This window comes from Acinonyx jubatus, chromosome D2 (assembly GCF_027475565.1).
Source record: "Acinonyx jubatus isolate Ajub_Pintada_27869175 chromosome D2, VMU_Ajub_asm_v1.0, whole genome shotgun sequence".
Classification (NCBI taxonomy): Eukaryota; Metazoa; Chordata; class Mammalia; order Carnivora; family Felidae; genus Acinonyx; species Acinonyx jubatus.
In genome coordinates, this window is record NC_069393.1 from 33415707 (window position 1) to 33439284 (window position 23578).

At 37.1% G+C, this 23578-nt stretch overlaps 1 protein-coding gene and 1 long non-coding RNA gene across 6 annotated transcripts in view; one reads left to right on the forward strand and one right to left on the reverse strand.

The window, feature by feature from the left end:
- The window catches only part of LOC113600185 (uncharacterized), a 75077-nt gene that overhangs the window by 46706 nt on the left and 4793 nt on the right, over window positions 1–23578 (reverse strand). For both annotated transcript variants that reach the window (XR_008292407.1, XR_003421138.2), the window contains exon 2: window positions 3857–3970. This is a non-coding gene — a long non-coding RNA (uncharacterized LOC113600185). The remainder of the gene's footprint in view (window positions 1–3856; window positions 3971–23578) is intronic.
- The window catches only part of VCL (vinculin), a 108101-nt gene that overhangs the window by 11574 nt on the left and 72949 nt on the right, over window positions 1–23578 (forward strand). For all 4 annotated transcript variants that reach the window (XM_053207890.1, XM_015067724.3, XM_053207891.1 and 1 more), the window contains exon 2: window positions 21100–21170. In XM_053207890.1, the coding sequence (XP_053063865.1) occupies window positions 21100–21170 (71 nt within the window). The remainder of the gene's footprint in view (window positions 1–21099; window positions 21171–23578) is intronic.

Consider the following 23578-nt stretch of genomic DNA (forward strand, 5'->3'; position numbering starts at 1 on the left):
CTTCTAGGTATATTTCTCTACTTCCTGAAGTACACCCTACACTAGTATCTTTTTTTTTTAATGTTTATTTTTATTTTTGACAAAGAGAGAGAGAGAAAAAACACACACGCGGGGAAGAGGCAGAGAGCGAGAGGGAGAGCCACAATCTGAAGCAGGCTCCAGACTCTGAGCTGTCAGCACAGAGCCCAACGTAGGGCTCAGACTCACAAACTGTGAAATCATGACTTGAGCTGAAGTCAGACGCTCAACCAGCTGAGCTACCCAGGGGCCCCTATGCTAGTATTATCTTTAATGGGGTCTTTGGGCTGTATACATTCTAAGTTTTTATTTGGCTGAAAATGTCTTTCTTTTGTCTTCTTTTTTGAAAGATAATTTCATTAGATATGCTAATCAGGGCTGATAGTAATTTTTTTCCAGCACTTTGAAAATATTATTCCAGTGTTTCTGTATTCACATCAGCCAATTGTTGTTTTGCTGCAGGTTACAACTTTTCTCCCAGGGGTTTTTAAGACCTTATTTATCTTTCTTCAGATTTTTTTTTGGGCTCCCTGATTTTTGAGGATTGATTTCTTTTATCAATCCTAGATAATTCTTAGCCATTATCTTTTTGAATTTTTACCTCTTTCCTCATTTTATTCTCTCCCTTGGGAACTCTAATTAGAAAAATGTTGTACTTTATCACTCTATCCTTCATATTTCTTAGTAGTTTGTGTTTTACCTTTAGTAATTTCTTCAGTTCTTCCAGTTTGCTAATTCTCATCCAGCTGTGTCTGTCATTTCGTTCATCTACTGAGTTTTTAATTTAAATGACAGTATTTTTTACTTCTAGAATTCTGTTTGTATCTTTTTCAAAATCTGCCTGTCAGTTTTAATAGTCTCTTGTTCTTTCATCAGACCTTTTAAAAAAGATTATATTCTCTCTCTCTCCCTTTCTTTCTTTTTCTTTTTTTTTTTTTTGGTTTGATAAAAAACATCTTGGAGTGTAGAAACTATAAGAGCTTAATACCAGGATGAGAATAGAAAGGTACTTTTGAAATCTGAAGGAATTCTAGGATAATATTACTGTCATGAGACTGTGGAAGTCTCTGATTCTTTTCTTTCTTTCTTTAAAAAAAATTTTTTTTTTTTATTATTGCAGGAAGATACATGTAACATAAAAGCTACCATTGTAGAGGCCCCTGGGTGGCTCAGTTGAGCGTCTGACTCTTGATTTTGGTTCAGGTCATGATCCCAGGATTGTGGGATTGAGCCCTGTGAAGGGCTCTGTGCTGAGTGTGGAGCCTACTTGGGATTCTCTCTCTCTCCCTTTGTCCTTCTTACCCCACTTGCACTCTCTGTCTTCAAAAAATAAAAAATAAAAAAAATAATAAAAAGGTGCCATTTTAACTGTTTTTAAGTGTACAATTCTGTGACAGTAAGTACATTCACATTGTTGTGTTACCATGATCACCTTCTACCTCTAGAACCTTTTCATTGCCCCCAGCTGAAACTCTGTACCCATTACACACAACTTCCCATTTCTTATTCCACTGAGTTCCTGACAGCTATAATTCTACTTTCTGTCTCTTTGAGTTTGACTTCTCTAGGCAACTCATATAAAGTAGAATCATATGGTATTTTTCCTTTGGTGACTGGCTTATTTTACTTAACATAATGTCTTCAAGGTTCATCCATGTATCTTATGTCAGAATTTCCTTCCTTTTTAAGGCTAATAATAATACTCCATTGCATGTATGTACTGCATTTTGTTTATTCATCTATTGATAGCCACTTAGGTACCTTCCTTTTAGCTCGTGTGAATAGTGCTGCTGTGTCATCACTCTTTTTATTGCCTTCTGAGGTCTGGACTTTGCATCTGAGGGGTAGAAGCTTCTGATGGATTCAGGTAGGACTGTGAACCCAGCCGTGTTTGCCAGGGAGCAAACATGTAATCAAATCAGGCCAAAGGCCCTTTTGCAGAATATGGCAGGAAGACAGGAGGGGAAGTTCATTCCATCCCAGGGAGCCAGTATTTGAAGCACAAGCAAGTTTGTCAGCCAGAGAAAAATGGAAAAGCCTTCTGTGCAAATGCAAAGATACAAGAGTGTAAATGTGCAGTTAGGGAGTGGGGAAGCTTTAGTAATGAGACTACCAAGGTAGATTGTGCTAGTTTGGGAAGGGACTTATATGCCATATTAACCAATCAAAAAAACCCAATCAAAAAATATTATATGCCATATTAACCAATCAAAAAATCCTTTAATTTTTGAATAAGTAAAAAATTCACCTGGTTTGAAATTTGAAAGGTTTGGGATTTAGTAAACAGTCTCTATCCCACCCTTGAACATCAGTCACAGTTTCAATAGGAAACCAATAGGGTTCCTCCTCATAGGAAACCAATGGACACAGGAAACCCAATGTCTTGGGTATGCTTCTAGAGATAGTTTATGCATATTCAGGCAATATGTGTTCGCCTTTTATATAAGTGGTGACCTATCATTACTGCCCTGTTCCTCGATTTTTTTCCCTTTGAGAACATTTCTTAATACATATTGAATCTTTTGACAGTTAACATAGTAATCCATTGATGACTGTAACATAGTTTATGTAACTGGGCCCTTATGGAGGGACCTCAGGTTATTTGTGATCTTTTGCTATTTCAGACTGTGGCAATGAATGACACAGTTAAGTCATTTTATGCCTGTGCAAGTACATTTATAGGATAATTTCTAGAAGGGGACCATTCTAGGCACTGGATGTGAGGCAGTGGAAGGATTTTAAACTGAGGTATAACATGGACAGTTTTGGGTTTGGGTAGGATAACCCTGGTAGTGGTGAGGAACATAGATTGGAGAGTGAGACACACATTGTTGGAGAGCCATGCATCCAAGAGACAGGGAAGGCTGCCTTCAAGCACTGGGGGAGTGCAGATAGAGAAAGACGGGGCAAATTCTAGAGAGTTCTTTATTACTTCATTTACATTTGGAGTCACAGTATTCTCAATTTCAGAAATGCACCAGTGAAACAAAGTGGTTTTAAAAATTACTAATTATTTTATTTATCCTTAGGGCAACACTATGTGGTTGTTACTCCTATTTTTTTATAGATGAGGAAACTAAGGCTCATAGAGCCTGGGGCTAATAAGTGGCAGGGCCAGAACTTCAGTATTTTAATTATGCAAATGAGCTCACTTTGAAATGCAGGACCAAAAACCTAAAAGGTGTCAACAATGGCTATATTGAAGTTGTATGTTAAATAAGTCATACCATACATACCTTTTTGATTTCATGTGTAAAAAAGAAAAATTAAATACAGTGGCTAGTAGCATGGATCTACCTATAGAGGACTTGGAAGGAAAGAGAAAAGAACAAGTTGAAGGGGGAGCTCTAAGGAAAGAGCTATACTTGGCCTTCAAGTCAGGTAGGCCTGTGGTTTTTAATCACTCCAGTAAGATGTTATGCAAAAACCAGTAGGGAGATATGTTTAGAATGATCCCGTTTTATATTATCCTATATGTGGAAGAGCATATACTAAAATGTGGTGGGATTTCAGGTTAAACTTTATTTTTCTTACCATAATTCATGTTTTTCTCCTAAAAATGAAAATGTACCACTTTTGAAGTAAAAAAGATACATCCAGTATTTTCTCATATCTTTTTCTTGTTATTGTTTGTGCTGTTTTCAATGCTTGGAATCACCCTTCCAAGAGTTAAAATGGGCCCGATGTTGATCTCACTTTCTCCCTGAAGCTTCTTTCCAGGCGTCTCAGTTGAAATTAATTTTTCCATAAGGCTTGTCTATGTTTCTTACAAGATACTGTCATGAATTAGAGCTACTTGAGTATACGTGTTTGTACTCTGTCCTCCGACCTCACCCACCTTACAAGTTTGAGTTCTGGAAGGCTTGTAGTGCTCTCGTAGAGTGGGATTGCTTGCACTTGGTAGATACCATAATGCTGAATCAGTTGTATTTGCAGCACTGCAGTTTTCTCTCTGTCAGAGGAAGAAGAAATAGAGATAAATTCCAAGTCATAGTCAGCAGAGTGATTTTAAAATTCTAAGCTCAATGATATTATCTGTGTACACCAGATGAATACTCTTTCCTAATTTGCGAAGGCTGCTGAAAAGTCCCTGGAGAAAAAGGAGCCGTAAATAAATAAACATCATCTCTAAAACTGCCATATCTATTGCGTCTCTAACACCTAAACATGAGCGCTACATTTTACCTAATATACCAGGAAACTATTATCTTTGAACTGGAAGCTCCAAATTGGCTGCTTGTTCTAGAGTTTCCAGAAACAGGCAAATTCCTCAGTCTCCTGTAGTCATATACTGATGGCACTGAGGAATGGGAATGCAGAATCCCCTTCTTCCCCCTTCTTGTCCAGAAATTGACCCCTTTTATTATGTTTGCCAGATAAACCTTTTCCTCTTCTTTTTTTTAAGTAGTGTTCTGTTGATCTTTCCTTCCAAACCTTTTTTCTTCTTCTCCTTCTTCAAAGCTACTAGTCTAGATTAGACTTTAATAATGTCCCTCCTTGGGGCGCCTGGGTGGCTCAGTCGGTTAAGTGTCCATCTTGGCTCTAGTCATGAACTCACCATTGGTGTGTTGAGCCGCGCGTCGGGCTCTATGCTGGCAGCTTGGAGCATGGAGCCTGCTTTGGATTCTGTGTCTCCCTCTCTGCCCCTTCCCTGTTCACGCTCTGGCTCTCAAAAATGAATAAACATTAAAAAAATTAAGAAAAAAAGAATAATGTCCCTCCTTGATAGTTACCTATTAGCCTCTCACTCCTATCCATTACTGCCAATTTACTAATTAGTAAATCTAAGTACAGTTCTGATCTCAACACTTGTCTTGCTCAGAAGTCTGTACCTCCTTCTATTGTCTTTTAAATTAATCTAAACTCCTTATTTTAGCTCTTGAGGGCTATTACACTTCACGCCCCCCCCCCCCTTTGTTTTTATTTCTCTGTGGAGTGGAGAAGTCAGCAAACTATATATAGCCTGTGGGCCAAAATTTATACTGCCCAGGAGCTGAAATAGTGTTTATATTTTTAAATGTTTGAAAAAAAAAATCAAAAGAAGATTCCATGGTGCATGAAGTTATATAAAATTGAAGTTTCAATATCCATAAATACAGCTTTCTTGGAACAGCCCTGCCCACTCATTAACATATTTTCTATGACTGCTTTCAGCTTACAACAGTGTTGAGACGTTGTGACAGAGGCTATATGGTCCATAAAGCCTAAAATATTTACTATCTGGCCCTTTATAGAAAAAGTTTGCCAACCCCTGACCCAGAGTCTTAAGATTTATAAAGTTGGGAATAGACCTCAGAGATGTTCTAATCCAACTCTCATTTTTTTTTTTTTTAAGTAAGCTGTATGCCCAATGTAGGGCTCAAACTCACAACCCCAAGATCAAGAGTCGCATGCTTCACTGACTGAGCCAGCCAGATGGCCCCAACTGTCTCATTTTAAAAGTGAGAAAGTGGGGGCACCTGGGTGGCTCAGTTGGTTGAGGGTCCGACTCTTGATTCGGCTCAGGTCATGATCTCATAGTTTGCAGGATCAAGCCCTGGGCTATCAGCACACAGCCTGCTTGGGATCTCTCCTCTCTGCCCCATCCCTGCTTGCACGTGCTCTCTCTCAAAAGAAAGAAACTTAAAAAATAAATAAAAATGAGAAAATGTATTCTCAGACATGATCAATAGAGTCTCTGAGGCAGGTACCTTTGACAGTGGAAAAGCCAAAATCAGAATCTACTGCTGTTCCTACCCCAGAGTAGGGCCCCTCCCTCAAAGCCTGCACTTAGACCCCATGAGACTGCTTGGCATTTCATGAACACATTCCAGTCCTTCTCAGTTCTGTTTCTTTGCATATGCTGTATTTCCTTCCATCTAAGATACCTTCTTCCCTCCAGAAATTATATCCATGCTTTAAGGCTTAGCTCAAATACTGAAGACTGTCTTAATCTCAACAGCTGGTTGCACTCTGTGTCCACCTACCCCCAGTAGTGCTAAGCTCTACTTCCCTGTTGGCCTCTACGCAGCAGGCATTTATGTAGTTCTGATCTTTTCCAAGCCTAACTAACTATAAACTGCCTAATTGCATCTTTGTATCACTTGCACATTGCCTTACAAATGGAATTCCTAGGACATAATTTAAAGAATAAATTAACTAAAAACATCAGGATACAAAAGATGCCTTCAACATCTCTAGTTTATGTCTTATTAAAAAAAGGGGGTGCCTGGGTGGCTCAATCGGTTAAGTGTCCAACTCTTGATTTGGCTCAGGTCATGAGCTCACCATTGTGAGATTGAGCCCGTGTCGGGCGGGCAGGCTCCATTCCCAGCATCCTCAAGATTCTCTCTCACCCTTCCCCTCTGCTCCTCCCCCACTTGTGCTCGTACTCTCTCTCTCTCAAAAAAAAAAAAAAGAAAGAAAAAAGAAAATACAACACCACTGAATAATATTTTTGATGGTATTAGCTATATAGAAGAATCTACCTCACAGTCGATGAAGTATGTATACCCTAGGGAGAACTTGGATTTGTTCCAAGGAGGATCATCTAATTATGTGATTATTATTTAAGACTTGAGTGTATTTATTGATTACTAGGCTTATAGAAACTTCCCTGCTAAGGTAGGAATTCACACTCTAAATTCAAATTCAACAGTGATAATCTTATACATTCTCTATCTACAGGGATTCTCTGTTGTTATATCTTCCATGTAAATTCAATTCGGGAAGGTTTCCATTTATGAACCAAATACAGACTTGTGTTGTTCTGTAATGAATCATTAGGAGTGAACTTGATATTTAGGGATGACTGAAGATAAAAGGATTGTAGGTTAGTGTATAGGTGCCTTGCCAGCATTGACTTTTGATACTTTGCTTGAAACAACATCAACAATAAAAAAAAAAAAACGAAACTAGATAGATGAATAGACCCTCATGATAATGTAATCCTCTCAGTTCTAATTCTCTTTCTTTTCCCCAACTGGGAATAAGTTATGAAAGATGGTAGAGCCAGAACTTAACTGATGGGTTTGGTTATCTGTGGCAGCTCTTCAACATCTAGGCTTGTGGTAGTTTGTATTAGTAAGTAGGTGAAACAAAAGGAAATAATGTTCCTGTGAAAGTCTTCTAATTAAACCAAGGTTGTGTCTGATCTATTAATGTTACATGAAGAGCAGTGATGAAACATAATCGCAAAAGGCACAAACACAAATAGTATAGCTGGGGATGGTGGACAACAGCTTTTTTTCTGTCTGTACATCTCGGCCAGTTTGGTCTGGATGTGCTGCAGCTGTTCTCTTATTTCACTTTTCAGCAAGTTTAGAATTGAGTCTTGCTTAGCCCATATGTAGTCGCACTAAATGTTTGTAGTCATTAAGAAGAAAAGGTAAAAACGTTAAAAACAAAAGCCTAAAGGTAAAACTTGGGGGTTTTATTTAGTTTAGGTACCATTAAACAAATCTTTTTTATGGGCATTTGAAGTGAGCAGCCTTAACCATTTGTCATATTAGTATTCCCAAACATTGGATTTCTGGTTCTGGCTGTTTATAAGAAATGTGTTTGTAGCTTGAGCTGAAATAGAGTAATTCTGCTTCTGGCCCTAATTTAATGGGTCAGAGTGTCTGTTACAGCCTGGAGCCAAATTTAATTACTAAACTGTAAAAGTGACTCTGAATGATCTCCAGTTAGCAAGCTGGATGGTTCCCAACATTAGTAAAGACACTCAAAGACATTTGTCTTTGGGTTACTATTTCAAATTTTGACCACACCTGTAATTAAAAAAAAAAAAAGTAAAAGGCTACATTATTGGTCAATCCTGGTTCAATTTTAAAAGCTAATTGAGGCCAGGTTGACTCAGCTGATCATTCCTAAGCAAGTAACAGTTATGGAGCTGAAGCAGCTTTATCCCTAGTGAGCCTGACCTGTCCTCGCTGTGGAAACCTTCCAGCTTCTGGGAAGGAAAATCAGAACAATTGGATATGAGTTGATTAGACTGCAGACTGGTGGTTTATATATACCCATTGTGGGCTTGAAGTCTTTCTTATCCTTGCCGTCTGATAGCTCCATAGAATTATAGAATCATGTGATGTAACAGCAGGAAACATTCCATATCATTGAATCCTTTTCCCTCATTACACACACACATACACGCATACACACACACATACACACACATACACACACAAACACAATAGAGTGGCTTATTTTATTTGTATTTTTTAAGATTTTGTTTTTAGGCAATCTCTACACCCAACATGGAGGTTCAAACTTACAACCCCTAAGTCAAGAGTCACATTCTCTACTGACTGAGCCAGCCAGGCACCTCTGAGAGTGGTTTAGAATTAGAGCATGGGTGTGCTGAAGTCAACACCAGTATCTGAGTAATTTTAGGCAGATCAAGGAACCTATCTTTGCCTCTGTCATCTGTAAAATGAGATTGTAATGGTACCTACCTCATAGGTATATTGTTATAAAGATTTAATGAAGTAATAAAGAGCTCCTGATTTACAGCATGTGCGCAGTTAAAAAAAAAGACTTTTTTAAAAGGAGAAAACAGAACTCACAGATGAATACCACAATGGCAGAGGGAAAGAAAAAAGGACTAATGTTTATTTAGCACCTGTTATCTTCTAGGCCCTGGAAGATACAGATGTATTAGGTGATTTACACATGTATTACATTCTTTAGCCTTGAGAGAGATTTTACTTTTCCCATTTTACTGGTTAGAAGAGTGAGAAAGAGATTTTACTTGCCCAAGGACACTGTATTAATAATAGCAGAGTGGGAGGAGAGATTCATTCCAAAGCCCCAGTTCTTTTCCACTACCCTGTTACCTTCCATGAGGTCCCCAGTTTTCCCCACATAAAAATGGGTTGCATTTCAAAAATTCATTTAAAAATTCATTTGAAGTTATTTTTCCATAAGGACAAAGTTACAAATGGTGGTTATAGACCCAGACTTATCTGCAAAAGCTGCATTGTTACTGAAATTATGCACATTTGTGAACTAAAACTGTCAGAAAAAAATGCATTTGCAATTTTGGCTATTAAACAGAAAAAGTATATTTTAAATTCTGTGGAATAATAGTTCTTTGAGAAAAGCAGATTGGTTAGAGAACAGTAAGAAGATGGAGACTGCTTTGATGCTGGTGGGGCCTTTGGGATACTTTAAGGGACTGAACATTTATAGCACGGAAACAGCCTATGTTTGATGACACTTTGATGATGTACAAAGCACATTCTTATTCATTATAATCATGTATGAGACACGTAGGATAGGTAGTAGAGTTGACCTAATTTTCCTTGGCAATAGTTAGCTTTTTTTCCCCCATCATGTCATCCATGATTTTTGTTTTTTAAAGGAGCCCAGCTAGTCACTTTAATACTCAAAGGATTAGTTTATAGGTATATTGAAGAATGAATGAAAATAAAAGAATGAAGGTCTTTGATGTAGAAATGTTGGGGCTTGGAGCAAGTGGTCAAGAAAGAATTCTTGAGGCCTCTTTGGTGCAAAAAGGTGGTTTTATTAAAGCATGAAGACTGAACCCATGGTTAGAAAGGTCTGGACTGGGATTGTGAGAACAATTGATTACATACTTTCAAGTTGGGAGGGGTTAGGGATAGTATAAGTCTCTAAGGAATTTGGAAGCAAAGTTTCCAGGACCTTGAGGGGCTAGCTGTTGTTAGGATAGGTCATTTACTACTGTCTAGTAAAACCTTAGTCATAAGACCCTTCAGATGTATATCAGTGGGCCATGTGCTTGGAGGATGATTGCTAACATATATCTTGGGGGGGCGGGTAGAGATAAAGGAAGTTTCCAAAGGAATTTTTATATGTTAATGGGGACTTAACAGGACCCTGGAGGTTGGGATGTTAAGCCCTTAGCAAAGTATTAACATCCAGGCAGTTGAGTTCCTAGAGGAAGGTCACTCTGCCTGTTTCAAGGACTTGTCACTGGGCTCTAAGTTGTAAGGAAATTTAATTTTATTCTGTTGCTTTTGTTCCCCATATCAGTCTTTCTGAGTTAATTGTGCTGAAATAGAAGGAATTAGAATGGAGTAAAGGGTATATGTGGGCAGATAAGAAAATGGTAGAATTAAATGTTAACTTTTTTTCTACTGTCTTTAATATTTTCTTATTTTAGTTGGCACTATTTTCTGAGCACATTATCAGTCATTGTGTGTCAGACCTGACCCCAGTGGAATTTGTTCTTTACTTGAAGCATCTGCTAAAGATTATATTCAGATCATGCAATGATCTTTTCCTCCCCACCAGTATTTATGAATATGCGGTAGTTATTTAATTATAAGACTAGTGGGACTAGTACGGAGTTCCTGTTTAAGTAATCTTTTTAATAACTAAAAAAAAATTAGAAAAACTGAAGCAGATTGAATGAAAAACCATCCTTTTATTTTCCTGTAATTATTGCTTGTTCTCCTCTTACTAAAGGCAGGACTAAAGGGTGAGAATTGAGGGAACTTTATGTGATGTAGTATTTGCTTATGCATGTTTCAAAACAAAAGGGAAATCCCTTTAAGTAGGATTTGATATGCTGTAAACGAGTGTAGGAATATTTGTCACTTAATGTCTTGCTTGCAAGTTAGGAAGTATACCTGAAAACACAGGAAATGGAGCCAAGCTGCTTGGATTTACATTCATGTTCTGCAACTTCTTTAGAGAAATTACCTCCCTGACCCTCCTTTTTAAAGTGATGCATTTAGGTTAGATTGCCAAATTATTTTTTACTCTGAAATTCTCCGTGAAATGAAAGGAGCATATTTTGTGTTTATTTGAGATGGCTGGGAGAAAGTGGGTGGTGGCGAGAAGTTCACTGTGCTGGAGACCTGCTTTGTTGTTAAATTAGTGGCCATCCAGAGCACAAGTGTAAGTATTTGTGATGCGTACAGAAGAGTACTGAGTTGAGGGAGAGAATCTAGTATTTGCCAATTGGAAGCCTGCCCACAGCATCTTCATAAATATGAATCTGGTGAGCAGGCTGCTCTGTTAACATTTATCTAACCTTAACTGATACAGTCAATCTTAAATTGGTTTAGAATAAAAGGCTGCTGCCTAGGCAGCTTAACACTAGTTCTAAGGAAAGTATGTTGCATCAAATAAGCCTGCTTGACGTTAGAACTTGCCACTGACATGGTTCATCTACTATTTATCCCATGTGATTGTGTTATCATTGGTGCACATTTAAATTCAATTTTCGGCAGTTGGTCAAAATATGAACCTTTTAGGCACTGGTGGTTTCTCATTACTTTATGGATTATTACTTGCCAGGAATATTTTTTTAAAGTTTATTTATTTATTTTTAGAGAGAGAGTGTGCGGGCAGGGGAAGAATAGAGAAAGAGGGAGAGAGAATCCCAACCAGGCTCCACAATGTCAGCACAGAGCCTGATGCAGGGCTCCAACTCACAAATGGTGAGGTTGTGACCTGAGCCAAAATCTAGAGATGGATGCTTAACTGACTGAGCCACCCAGGCGCCCCCTTACCAAGAATATTGTTGACACTTTTCATTTTATTTTTAAATATTTTATTTATTTTTGAGAGAGAGAGTGCAAGCGGGGGAGGGGAAGAGAGAGAGGGGGACAGAGGATCTGAAGCAGGCTCTGCACTGACAGCAGTTAGCCCAATGGGTGCTTGAACTCATGAACTGTGAGATCATGACCTGAGCTGCAGGTGGATGCTCAACTAACTGAGCCACCCAGGTGCCCCTGTTGACACATTTTAGAAATTTAGTTTGTTTTTCTGATTATAGAGGTAATGCATAGTCATTTTTTAAAAATCTGGAAAGTACAGGAAAAGATTAAGAAGAAAAATCACCTGAAATTCAACTTTCCATGCTGTTTCCTTCTAGTCATTTTTTTCTTTTTTTTTTTTGAGGTAGCTATGTGTTTGGGGGAGAGGGGGATATTTCCTTAGTGAAACAGCTGAGGCGTAAGTAGAATTTCCCATGACACTCATGATGTTGGGAATCTCGCCTTGTGTACTGTGCTAATTAAGAACTGAATGATTTTGTCTGGGGCACCTGGGTGGCTCAGTCAGTTGAGCATCCTGACTTTGGCTGTGGTCATAATCTCACAGTTTGTGAGTTCAAGCCCTCTCCTGTCAGCGCAGATCCTGCTTCAGATCCTCTGTCCCCCCACCCCACCCCCATCCCTCTCTCACCGATACTTTCTCTCAAAAATAAATAAATACTAAAAAAATATAAGAACTGAATGATTTTATTAAACCAGGTGGCACAAACTGAGATGCCTGCACAACCAAATGTGTAAATGTGTGAATCAGACCAGTTAGAGGACACTGGGGAGTGGTAGGGACTGTGGTAAATTGAAAAATGTAGGACCTGATTGAAGAAGACTGCTACTATCTCCAGCTTATTGTTGCCATATGGAAACAGAGTCTTCATATCCATATCCATACTGCTGCTGCTTTTAGTTTATCTTTAGTTTACTTTCACTAAGACTCTAAGCTCTGTGTGATTAGGGGCCACATGTGTTTTCTTCATTACTGTCTATAATACCTGGCACATGGTATGTTATATAAATATTTGATTGAATAAATGAACTAACAAATGAACTGATCATCCTAGTTTTTTTGTTTTGTTTTCTTTTGTTTTTTTTTTTTTTTACCTTTGTTTTATTTTTGCTGCTGAATTTTTCTTACTGAAATGCAAACCTAATAATGTCTTTTGCTCAGGACCATTAAATAATTTCCCATCGGTTAGAGAATGAAGTCTAAGTCCACTGCACACAAGGCCCTCCCTGATGTGGTCCCTTTCTGCTTCTCCAATTTCCTATCTTCTTTATATCTCCTCCTTGTGGACCTCTGTTCCTTGAACTGGCCATACCTTCACATAGCTGCTCCACTGCTGGAAAGCTCTTTCTTCCCCAAATCCCATTACTCCTGGAGAAGAACTCTTATCAGCCTTTCTAGAGTTTCTTTTCCTCTGTGAAACCTCTTCTACATCACTGATGCAGAGCTGAAGCTTGGATGTGACTCTGTTAGAGCATGCATTACACTGTGTAACAATGATTAGTTTAAGCATTTGTCTTGTCTTTCTGTGAAGGGCAAGGACTGAATCCCACTTACTTTTATATTGCCATCACACACAATGTTGTGCACAGTGCCTACCACATAGGAAGTACTCAATGAGTGGTTGATTAAATGAGTGAGTTGGAAATCAGAGTAGGTTAGAGAGTCCTTGTTTTTCTGGATATACGGCTTTTTAAACACCTGACTCTAGTATATCATCTGTGAATAATGCAAAAGGTACAGTGAGGGGTGGGTGGATCATAAATCCATCACCACTGCAGGAAAATAAGCAAAAGTGTTGCTGATGGTGGGCATATACATTATTATTGTTTTATGACATAGACATGGTACTGGACACAGCTGCATATCAGAATGGCCCTTCAGTATAATGGATTGATCAGCCTAATAGCTATACTACAGAAACAGAGATTTGAGCCAAACTAAGTGCAGGCAGAATTGTGCACATTCCTTTGTCTGGTCACGATCAGTTGGTTTCCATCAGTTGGCTCCATGGCTGGCCTACTGTAACTTTAAGTGTACATTTGGCTTACATTTTCATTGTTTGCATTTTCTTGTCTAAATACATTAGGGGAGCATCTGGGTAGCTCAGTCGGTGAAGCATCTGACTCAATTTCAGCTCAGGTCATGGATCTCACGGTTTGTGGGTTTGAGCCCCAAACCAGCTCTGCGCTGACAAGGTGGAGCCTGCTTGGGATTCTCTCTCCCTCTCTCTCTCTGCCCCTCCCTCTTAGCTCTCTCTCAAATAAAAAAATAAAATAAAAATAAAAATAAAATACATTAGGGACTTCTGTTGATTACCATCTCCCTGCACCCTTTAAATCTGATGTTCTATGGCTACCACTTATACTGTGTAAATCTCTAACACAGATTCTCTTATGTGTTTTGTCTTTCTGTTTTCTTATATTTAGGCTAGCTAAGGGAGACATCTACATTAACATACTTTTAGTCTGGGTAATGACTTGAACCAGCCAAGTTGTTGTTTTTTTCTTTCTTTCTTTCTTTCTTTCTTTCTTTCTTTCTTTCTTTCTTTCTTTCTTTCGCTGGAAAGAAACCAAATCTCTGTACATTACTGAACCAAATTGAGTGGGTCGTGATAAAAGGAGTAATATAACAACAGCAGAAGACAAAAGGCTTCTCACATAGAATTTTGAACTAAAGTCACATATTGAACAAAAGATATTTAAATTAACTACTGAACAAAGTAAGAGCTCTTCAAAAGAAACAGGGCTTCCCGCCAAGCCCCCTGAAAATGCCCCCAGGCCTCTTACTCATTCACTACCCTTATTTCATTTTATCTAAGGATGCTTTATTTCTTACCTCATTCTCTTCCTACCACCTAGCGGACACATAGTTGGCACTTACTGCCTGTTTATTGAATTGAGGGAATTGGGCCTCAAGAGTTAGAGGCAATTCTCTGAAGAAGAAAATAAAAGAGAAATAGTTTTAGCAGTGAATAGAACCAACAAGTCTGAATTTCAGCAATGGAACAAAGCTTGGAAGTAATAAAATGTATTTACTATAAAGTTAGATTACTTTGAAAGGGTTGTTTTTAAATGCTCACCTGGAAAACCTCAGAACTTATAATTAAGACCTATTTGGCATTCTGGCATTCTTTTCTCTGCTTTTTTTTTTTTTTTTTTTTTTTAAGTACCCTTCATGCCCAGCATGAGGCCTGAACTCATGGCCCTGAGATCAAGACCCAAGATGAGATCAAGAGTCCGATGCTCAACTGACTGAGCATCCAGGTGCCCTTCCCCCGCTTTGTACTCTTTAACTATGGGCATTTATTTTTCAGAGGGAATATGATTTATTTTAAGGTTAAAAAATCAGACATCAACTTTAACCTCACAGTCATAAAATGTATAGATAAAATATACAGGAAGTGAGAGCTTTTAAATTTTGCATTTATTAATCATTTCATACCTTGCCTTGTTCCTAAAAAGAATTTGAAGTGGTAAATGAAGACTTAAGGTAGAAAAGATAAACTTAAAGGTAAATTTCCTTTATCAGAGAGCTAAAAGGTAATTGGGTCAACCTACAGTAGACAAGGAAGGAAAGAGATCACATAGTTGAGAAGAAATATTTGAGTAATTATATGATTCATTTCAGGCCACATACATGACCATATATTTATTTATTTATTTGTTTATTTATTTTTAATGTTTATTTTTCAGAGAGAGAGAGGCAGAGTACAAGCAGGGGAGGGGCAGAGAGAGAGGGAGACAGAATCCAAAGCAGGCTCCAGGCTCCAAGCTGTCAGCATGGAGCCCAACGCGGGTCTTGAAGTCACGAACCCTGAGATGACCCAGAGCTGAAGTCGAACCCTTAACAGACTGAGCCACCCAGGTGCCCCCATACATGACTATTTATTAGCTAAGCTGTAACTAGAAACCAAGTCACTAAATTCCTGTGCATGTGCTCTTAACATGTATGCAGTAAAAACATTTGGCCTAAACTACTCAAGTAGTTAAGTGTTTTGATGACTGGTGCTGCACAGGTTCGAGAAGCATTTGTCCAAATTATTACTGACCTGCTTGTTTGCAAAGTGTAGCTTATATTAGGAATCATGTACTTCCCCACAGTAAGGCTGAGGCCTCCAGGAGTAATGTTTTCCACAAGCCATGAAGATTCCTGCTAGTTAACAAAGAGCATTTTGTGAATTAATCCCTTTCTTAATTGTTCTACTCTTTTTGTTTGGAAAAGATGGATGCTAAAAAAGCTGTTTTGTTTTGATAGTGTGGGGAAAGAGAAGGAAAGTACATTTCCTGGTTGATGGCCTAAAAAATGTGAAGCTTTATCTTGGCTCTCCTAGATAGACTTTGCCAGCTGTTCACAAATAGAAGATGCTTTTCTGATCCTGCATATCTTTAGAAACTGGCTTCTTTGGAACTTCTTGACTTGATACTTCAGTGATACAACACTGAATTGGAAAGATCTAGAACAGAGGATGACAACCTTTGAATAAATGGGCAAGTTAAGTTACATAATCTTCTCTGTCTTTGCTTGGCATACAAAGCCCTTCCCAAGGTGACTGGAGCTTCCCTTTCTAGCCTCATTTCTTTTGCTGAGGCCACACCAACCTGTTTTTCTTGTCTACTCAACCATATGCTCAAACACATCGGAGCCTTTGCCTGTTCTCTCCTTTCTGCTTGGACTGTCTGATCCCTCTCTTCTCCATCTAGCAACTCTGTCTTTGCAGACCCAGCTCCTTTGTTTTGTGAAGAGACCATGCAGCAAAGACAAAAATGAAGGTTAATCTAGCAGCTGTGTGAAGAGTGAATTAGAAGATGGAAGTCTAGAGTCAGGAAGACCAGTTTTAGGAGACAGTGAAAGTCCCATAGACCTGAGTTGTGCAGTATAGTAGCCACTAGCCACATGTGGCAATTACAATTAAAATTAATTGAAAGAAGCCAATCGATAAAGGTTACATACAGGATGATTCTATACGACATTTTAGAAAAGGTAAAGCTATGGAGACAGTGACATGATTAGTGGTTGCCAGGAGTGAGTTGTCATGTCGACTATGAGTTTTGGGTGATTATGATGTAGTCAATGGTAGGTTTATGGGTAGTAACAAATGTACTCTCTGGTGTGGGTTGTTGATAATGGGGGAGGCTGTTGTATGGAGCGGGGAGTGTATGGGAAATCTCTGTTATCTTCCCCTTAGTTTTGCTGTGAACTTAAAATGCTATAAATGAAAAATAAAATCTTAATTAAAAAATTAAGATTAATTAAAATTAAATAAAAAGTAATAATTTACTTCTTCAGTTGTACAAGCCATACTGCTCAATAGGCATATGTGGCTGTTGGCTACTGTATTGGGTAGGACAGTTCAAAAAGAACATTTCTATCATAACAGAAAGTTCTATTGGACAGCATTGCTAAAAATCAATTCCTCAAGTGAAAATGACATTTATTCTACACAGTCATGCTTTATGTGTTTTGCGTTAAAAACAGGAGCATTTATTTATTGTACCTAATTAATTCTGGACTGAGTATATTGAAGATTGGAGTGACTGTGGATACTGTCACCACAAGTATGAATGCAGTTAGAATAGTAAATTAAGGGGTGCTTGGGTGACTCAGTCAGTTGAGTATCTGACTATTTCAGCTCAGGTAATGATCTCAGGGTGGTGGGATTGAGCCCCGCATTGGACTCTGTGCTGGGTGTGGAGCCTGCTTAAGATTCTGTCTCTCCCTCTGCCCTTCCACGCCATCTCCCTGCCACCAAAAAAGAAGAGCACAGGCTCTGGAACCACATGCCTTTTTAAAAAAAAAAAAATAGCTTCTGGATAAGTAGCCTTTGAGTATATTTTTATTATCTACTTTTCTTTCCCCACTTACCCCTACCCTTAGAAAAGAGAAATAAAATATTTAAGTAAAATTCATTCATTCTTTAGTAATTACCTTCACCAGGGTCAGGTTATTGGCTATTCGTAAAACTGTTTTAATGGTTTTGCTGGGTGTACTCATGATTGCTTTATTTTTAATTTTAATTTTTATTTATTTTTTTAAAAAACAGATTATCTTAATTTTTAAATTTAATTTTTTTGAGAGAGACAGAGAAAGCATGAGTGGGGGAGGGGCAGAGAGAGAGGGAGAGAGAGGATCCCAAGCAGGCTCCCTGCTGCGTGGGGCTCAAACTCCCAAAACTGTGAGATCATGACCTGAGCCAGAACGAAGAGTTGGACAATTAACTGACTGAGCCATCTGGGTGCCCCATGATTGTTTTATTTTTTGAGGGTACATCTTTGCCATATATCAGCCTTCCAGCATTGCTGCCTTTAAAGACCTTTCACCTAATTGATCAGAAGTCATTTCTGATTCCCCCCCCACCCCTCGGTCTACTCCCCATCCCCCACTCCTTGCAGTCCAAGAGCAAGTCCTATTAGTTCTTCCTCCAAAAGAGCTAATTCTCCATTTCCACTTTCATGTCTTATTTTAAGTTACTGTCATCTCTCTGCTGGATGACTGCAGTAGCCTCCTAACTGGTCAGCCTGCTTCCCCTTACCCACTAAGATCACTTGGCCACATCACAGACAAAAATGTCTTTTTAAAAAGAAAATCAGGTCATTTCAATCTCCTGTTTAGCAGTCCTTCTTCTTACTGTATTTAGAAAAGATTCCACACATCTTAACCTAGCCTAAAAGGCTCTTTGCCATCTGGCCCTTGCCTTCTTATCCAGCCCTATCACCACCACACCTTCTCCCCTCACTGAACTTCAGCCACTCTGGCCTCCTTAAGCTTCCTTGGATATACTCAAATTTTCCTGCCATAGGGTCTTTGTCTTGTTTCTCCCTATGGAGTGTTCTTTCCCAGTTCTTCCATGAGGCTTCCTTCTCAGCTTCAGAGTCTCAACTCCAGTGTTACTTCCTCAGAGAAGTCTTCTTTATCCACTCTTTAAAGTAGGAACCCTCTACTCCTACCCTATAGTCTATATAGCATCATCCTTACCATTATCTGGGGTGATTTTGTTTGTGTATTTATGTACTTGTGCACTTTCTGTCTACTCCTACTAGAATATAAGTTCCATGAGGGCAGGAGGCTTATTTTTACTCTCTGCTCTAGCCCCAATACCTAGAACAGTGCCTGGCTTATGTAGTTGTACTCAATAAATGTTTCATAATGCTGAATAACAGCTGAATAACTGAATGTTTTCTAAAGGAGATATAAGAGGAACTCACTCCTTTTCCCTTGCTGTGTCTCTGTGTGTAAAATAAAAGAAATCTCCATGTGTCTAAATATGAATATCCTTCTAGGCCCTTATACTCAGTATGAACTAGTGACTTTGTTGCTGAACTTCATTTTTTATTTCATGAAATCATGGCCCACAGCTTTTTGAATGGTTGATTTTAGTTGGAAAATATAGTGAACAATACATCTGGAAATATTCTGTCATGTTTTGATCTGAGAAACTCTAGAGAACCAGCTGCTGATTTGAAAGGCTTTTATTATGATACAGGCAGTCTATTGTCTACAAAAGCACTGGCTATTACACAGTGGTATATGTGTTTTTGCTTTTTTCTGAGCTATTAACTTGAGAGAAAAAACTTGTATTCATTAACTTATGCATGACTTGTATTCCCTGAGAATAGTTTATTGTATTATTTTCTTTAGCTGATTTACTGTGCACTAAGGGATTTTTCTTACTTGTTTTTTTTCTTTAAACTCAATCAAAAGTTAAACAGTTAAATGGTAGGATTGAGATACTTTCCATTCTGGATTTAAAAAAAATTACAGATTTCTGCATTAAACTGTGGTTTATATTTATGGTTTAGCACTTTTATGTAGCTTTATATTGGTAAAATGGGTGTATTTCACCATTTACTATATTCAAGTTTACCTTTCTTTAGAGTACTTTAGAGTATGTGATATAGCTGTAGTGAAAGAAAAATTGACATCCAAGCCCTACAGAGGAATAATTTTGAAGAAAGTGAGTATGTGTACCATTTGTGATATAATAAATATGTGTGCACATAATCTGGTTAGTGTGGCTTTTAATATTTTGATATATTTTTATATTTTTAGATATTACTATTTGGAAGATTTATATGAAATGACATAATTACTACAGTTATTAGGTAGGAAATAATTGCATCTAAATAACCCAGAATAACATTTTAATATTACTTTTTAAATTATAAAAATTGTATATTCACATTTCAGAAGATTAGAAAAGAGGAAATACAGATACAGAATTTCCTAAGCATCATTATAATCACTGTTAACATTTTGTTTTGTATTCTTTCAGTGTTTTGCTTCATACATATGGATTTTTCTGGTTTGTTGTAATCATGGTGTATTTATTATTTTTATTCTTCCTTTTAAATGAAATATAATGTCAGAAAAATTTTTATGTAGTGCTGAGTCTTTATAACCATTGTTTTAATGGCTCTGTAGTACTCTATCCTAATTTACTTAGCTGTTCCTTGTTGTTGGATAAGTTATTTAAAAAATGTTTTGGCTTTTATAACTAACATGATAGTGAATATTTTTGTGAATCTTGTTATTACCACATTTGGTATTATTGCTTATAGTGTATATTCTCTTTAAGTGGAATTCCTAGATTTGACTTTTCATATCTCTTAACACATACTAGTAAATGCTTTTCCAAATGGAGTATGCCAGTTTACATTGCCATTAGAAGGGTATAAAACTATTCCATTGTAGCATTCAGCATTATATATTATTTTTTAAAAAGTTGATCTATAATTAGGGGAAAATCATGTTGCTTTAGTTTGAATTTATTTATTTATTTTTAATTAAAATTTTTTTTTTTAGTTTAGAGAGAGCATGAGCAAGGGAGAGGGGCAGGCTCCATGCCCAATGCAGAGCCCGAGATGGTGCTTGATCCCAGGACGCTGGGATCGTGACCTGAGTGAGCTGACATCAAGAGTCAGATGCTCAACTGACTAAGCCACCCAGGCACCCCTGGTGTGAATTTATTTGATTAATGGTGAAGTTGTGTATTTTCATATGTTTGGTTTCTAGTTTCAGCATCATAATTGCTTTATACTTTTTTTCAGTTCCAGTACTATGTTTTTTTTCCCCCCTGTATAGACATTTAGCTTACTTATCTTGATTCATTGTACTTCATGTACTGTATTAGAGATATAGGGGTACCTGACTAGCTCTGTTGGTGGAGCATGTGACTCTTGATCTTGGGGCTGTGGGTTTGAGCTCCACATTGGGTATAGAGATTACTTAAATATAAAATCTTAAAAAAAAAGATAAAGTAGTTTGTCAATTAAACATATATTCATATATCTCAGAGATGAGTTTATCTCTTTTTTTTACTGTGCTCGGCAGTGCTTTCAAATGAATTACTCTGAACAAGGGGTGGTACATTGTTTGTATCCCATATTGTTATCCAAGTATATTGTGGAAGGATATATGGGAACTATCTTGATAATTTCAAAAATCCAGAAATTTTCTTTGAATCCAGAAACTTCAATGATAAAGTATGTGTTTCAATATGTTTAAGTTTTTAAAAGTCTGAGAATTTATTATTGAGTTGTGAATCTTTTTCTCCTGTAGGTTGGAAAAGAGACTGTTCAAACCACTGAAGATCAGATTTTGAAGAGAGATATGCCACCAGCATTTATTAAGTGAGTAAAACATTCTTCTCTTGCTAAGCAGAATAATCCTCTTGGTAGGAAAGAAAATTAACTGATTCCAGGAGCAACTTTTTTTTTTTTTATATAAAAGTGTTTACAATTGAGATTTTGACTTTTCATCTTATAACACTGTAGTTCCTACTGTTGATTGTATTCATTGCTATTAGGCATTTTTGACATAGTGATTTTTAATGTAAGTTTGACTTCTGAGTTTCATTATTTGGAATGGAAAAGATTCAGAAACATTCTGACCTTAGCAGGCATGAATCTGAGTTATATGCTAAACACCTTTGCTTGGAGATAAGGGAATAACAGTAGATACAAACTTAAAAATTTATTGCAGTGTTATTTCAGTAACATTTTAAATTTAAGTTATATTTACTTATCACCCAAATTCCTACAAATAATTTGCAGGTGTTTTGGCCTATCCTGAGTAAAAGTGGAGATACTAACTTTTGATTAGTTAAAACTTTGTCAAGTTTGTCTTTGCTCAGTGATTTTGTTCTATGGCAGTCAAGTCCTAAGTAAATGTAAAGGTTGGTGCATAGGACAGAAAAAAAGTGGAATCTTTACTTTTCAAAAGTCAAAAGTAAGGTAAGGCTATTCAGTTACAAAAAAAAAAAGTGGCAAAGGATTTGAATAGTCACCTCAAAAGAGGAAATCTAAATGGCCAATAAATTATGAACAGGTACTCTATCTCATTACTCATCAGAGCTGTGCAAACTACTCCATTATAAACCCTAAATTAAGAAGTGTGATAATATTAGTTGTTGATAAAGATGTGGAGCAATTGGAACTCTCATACACTCCTACTGGGAATGTAAATTGGTGCGGCCACTTTGGAAAACAGTTTGGTGTTAGTAAAGTAGAGGACAGACAATTCTCAGAGAAACTTATGCCCATGTACACTAGGATCCATATATGAAAACATTGATATCAACATTGTTCATGATGACTCCACTGGTCTGTTTATTGTAGAATGGATAAAAACAATTATGGTATAGTCACAAATTGGAATACCAATCAGTAATGAAAGAGAATTTTTCAATTCAAAATGGTTGATTTTATATTATGTGAATTTTACTTCAATTAAAAAAATGAATGAATCTCAAAAATAAATGAGAGAAATTAATGATAGATACATAGGTAGTCTCCATTTATTTAAACTTCAGAAACATGTAGAAGTAAACTGCCTTAAAAAGATGAAGATAAGTAAGGAAATAATGATTACAAAAGTCAGGGTAATGGTACCTCTGGGAGGAAGGAAGAGGGTTATACTCAGGGTGAGGCCACACAGGGGCTTCTGAAATGGTAATAATATCAAAATAAACAATATTTTATTTTATTTTATATATATTTTATTTTATATATTTATATAAAATATAATAAATATTTTATTTATATTTTATTTATATCAAATATATAATATTTGATAAAAATAATATCAAAATAAACAAATAAACGGTAATGTATTTCTTGATGTAAGTGTTGAGTTACTTACTCAATACAATATGGGTGATTGTTTTATAACTATTCATTATATTATATGTATGTTTTATACAAATTTCTCTATGTATGTTATATATCACAATTTTAAATAAAGTGAGAAGTATTCTTTTATTTTTAACCTCCTTATGTTCTATTTTCATTGAACAGATGCAAAATTTCACCCATGTTGATGTCTTTTTATTTCTAACTTACTTGAGTGGGTGTTTCTACATAATGGTGTTTCTGTTAATTCTGCAAAATGTTCATGTGTCAGGAAGTAAGGGGCCAGAAGCATCTGTTTTTTGTAGAGCCTGTTTTGTGGGAGTATCTTTTCTGATTTGCCTCACTGGACTTGATAACCTCCAAGGTTTCTTCCAGCTCTAACCAATATGAGCCTACTTTGTTTATGTGCCATTTCATCAGCATGGTAATATTAAGAGGAGTCCTATGCTGTCAGTTAAACATTATAATTAAACTTATATTTACCTTACATTAAAAACACAGATCTTGGGAATGCAAGCTGGTGCAGCCACTCTGGAAAACAGTATGGAGGTTCCTCAAAAAACTAAAAATAGAACTACCCTACGATCCAGCAATTGCACTACTAGGCATTTATCCACGGTGTGCTGTTTCGAAGGGACACGTGCACCCCCATGTTTATAGCAGCACTATCCACAATAGCCAAAGTATGGAAAGAGCTCAAATGTCCATCGATGGATGAATGGATAAAGAAGATGTGGTGTGTATATACAATGGAGTATTACTCGGCAATCAAAAAGAATGAAATCTTGCCATTTGCAACTACGTGGATGGAACTGGAGGATATTATGCTAAGTGAAATTAGTCAGAGAAAGACAAAAATCATATGACTTCACTCATATGAGGATTTTAAGAGACAAAACAGATGAACA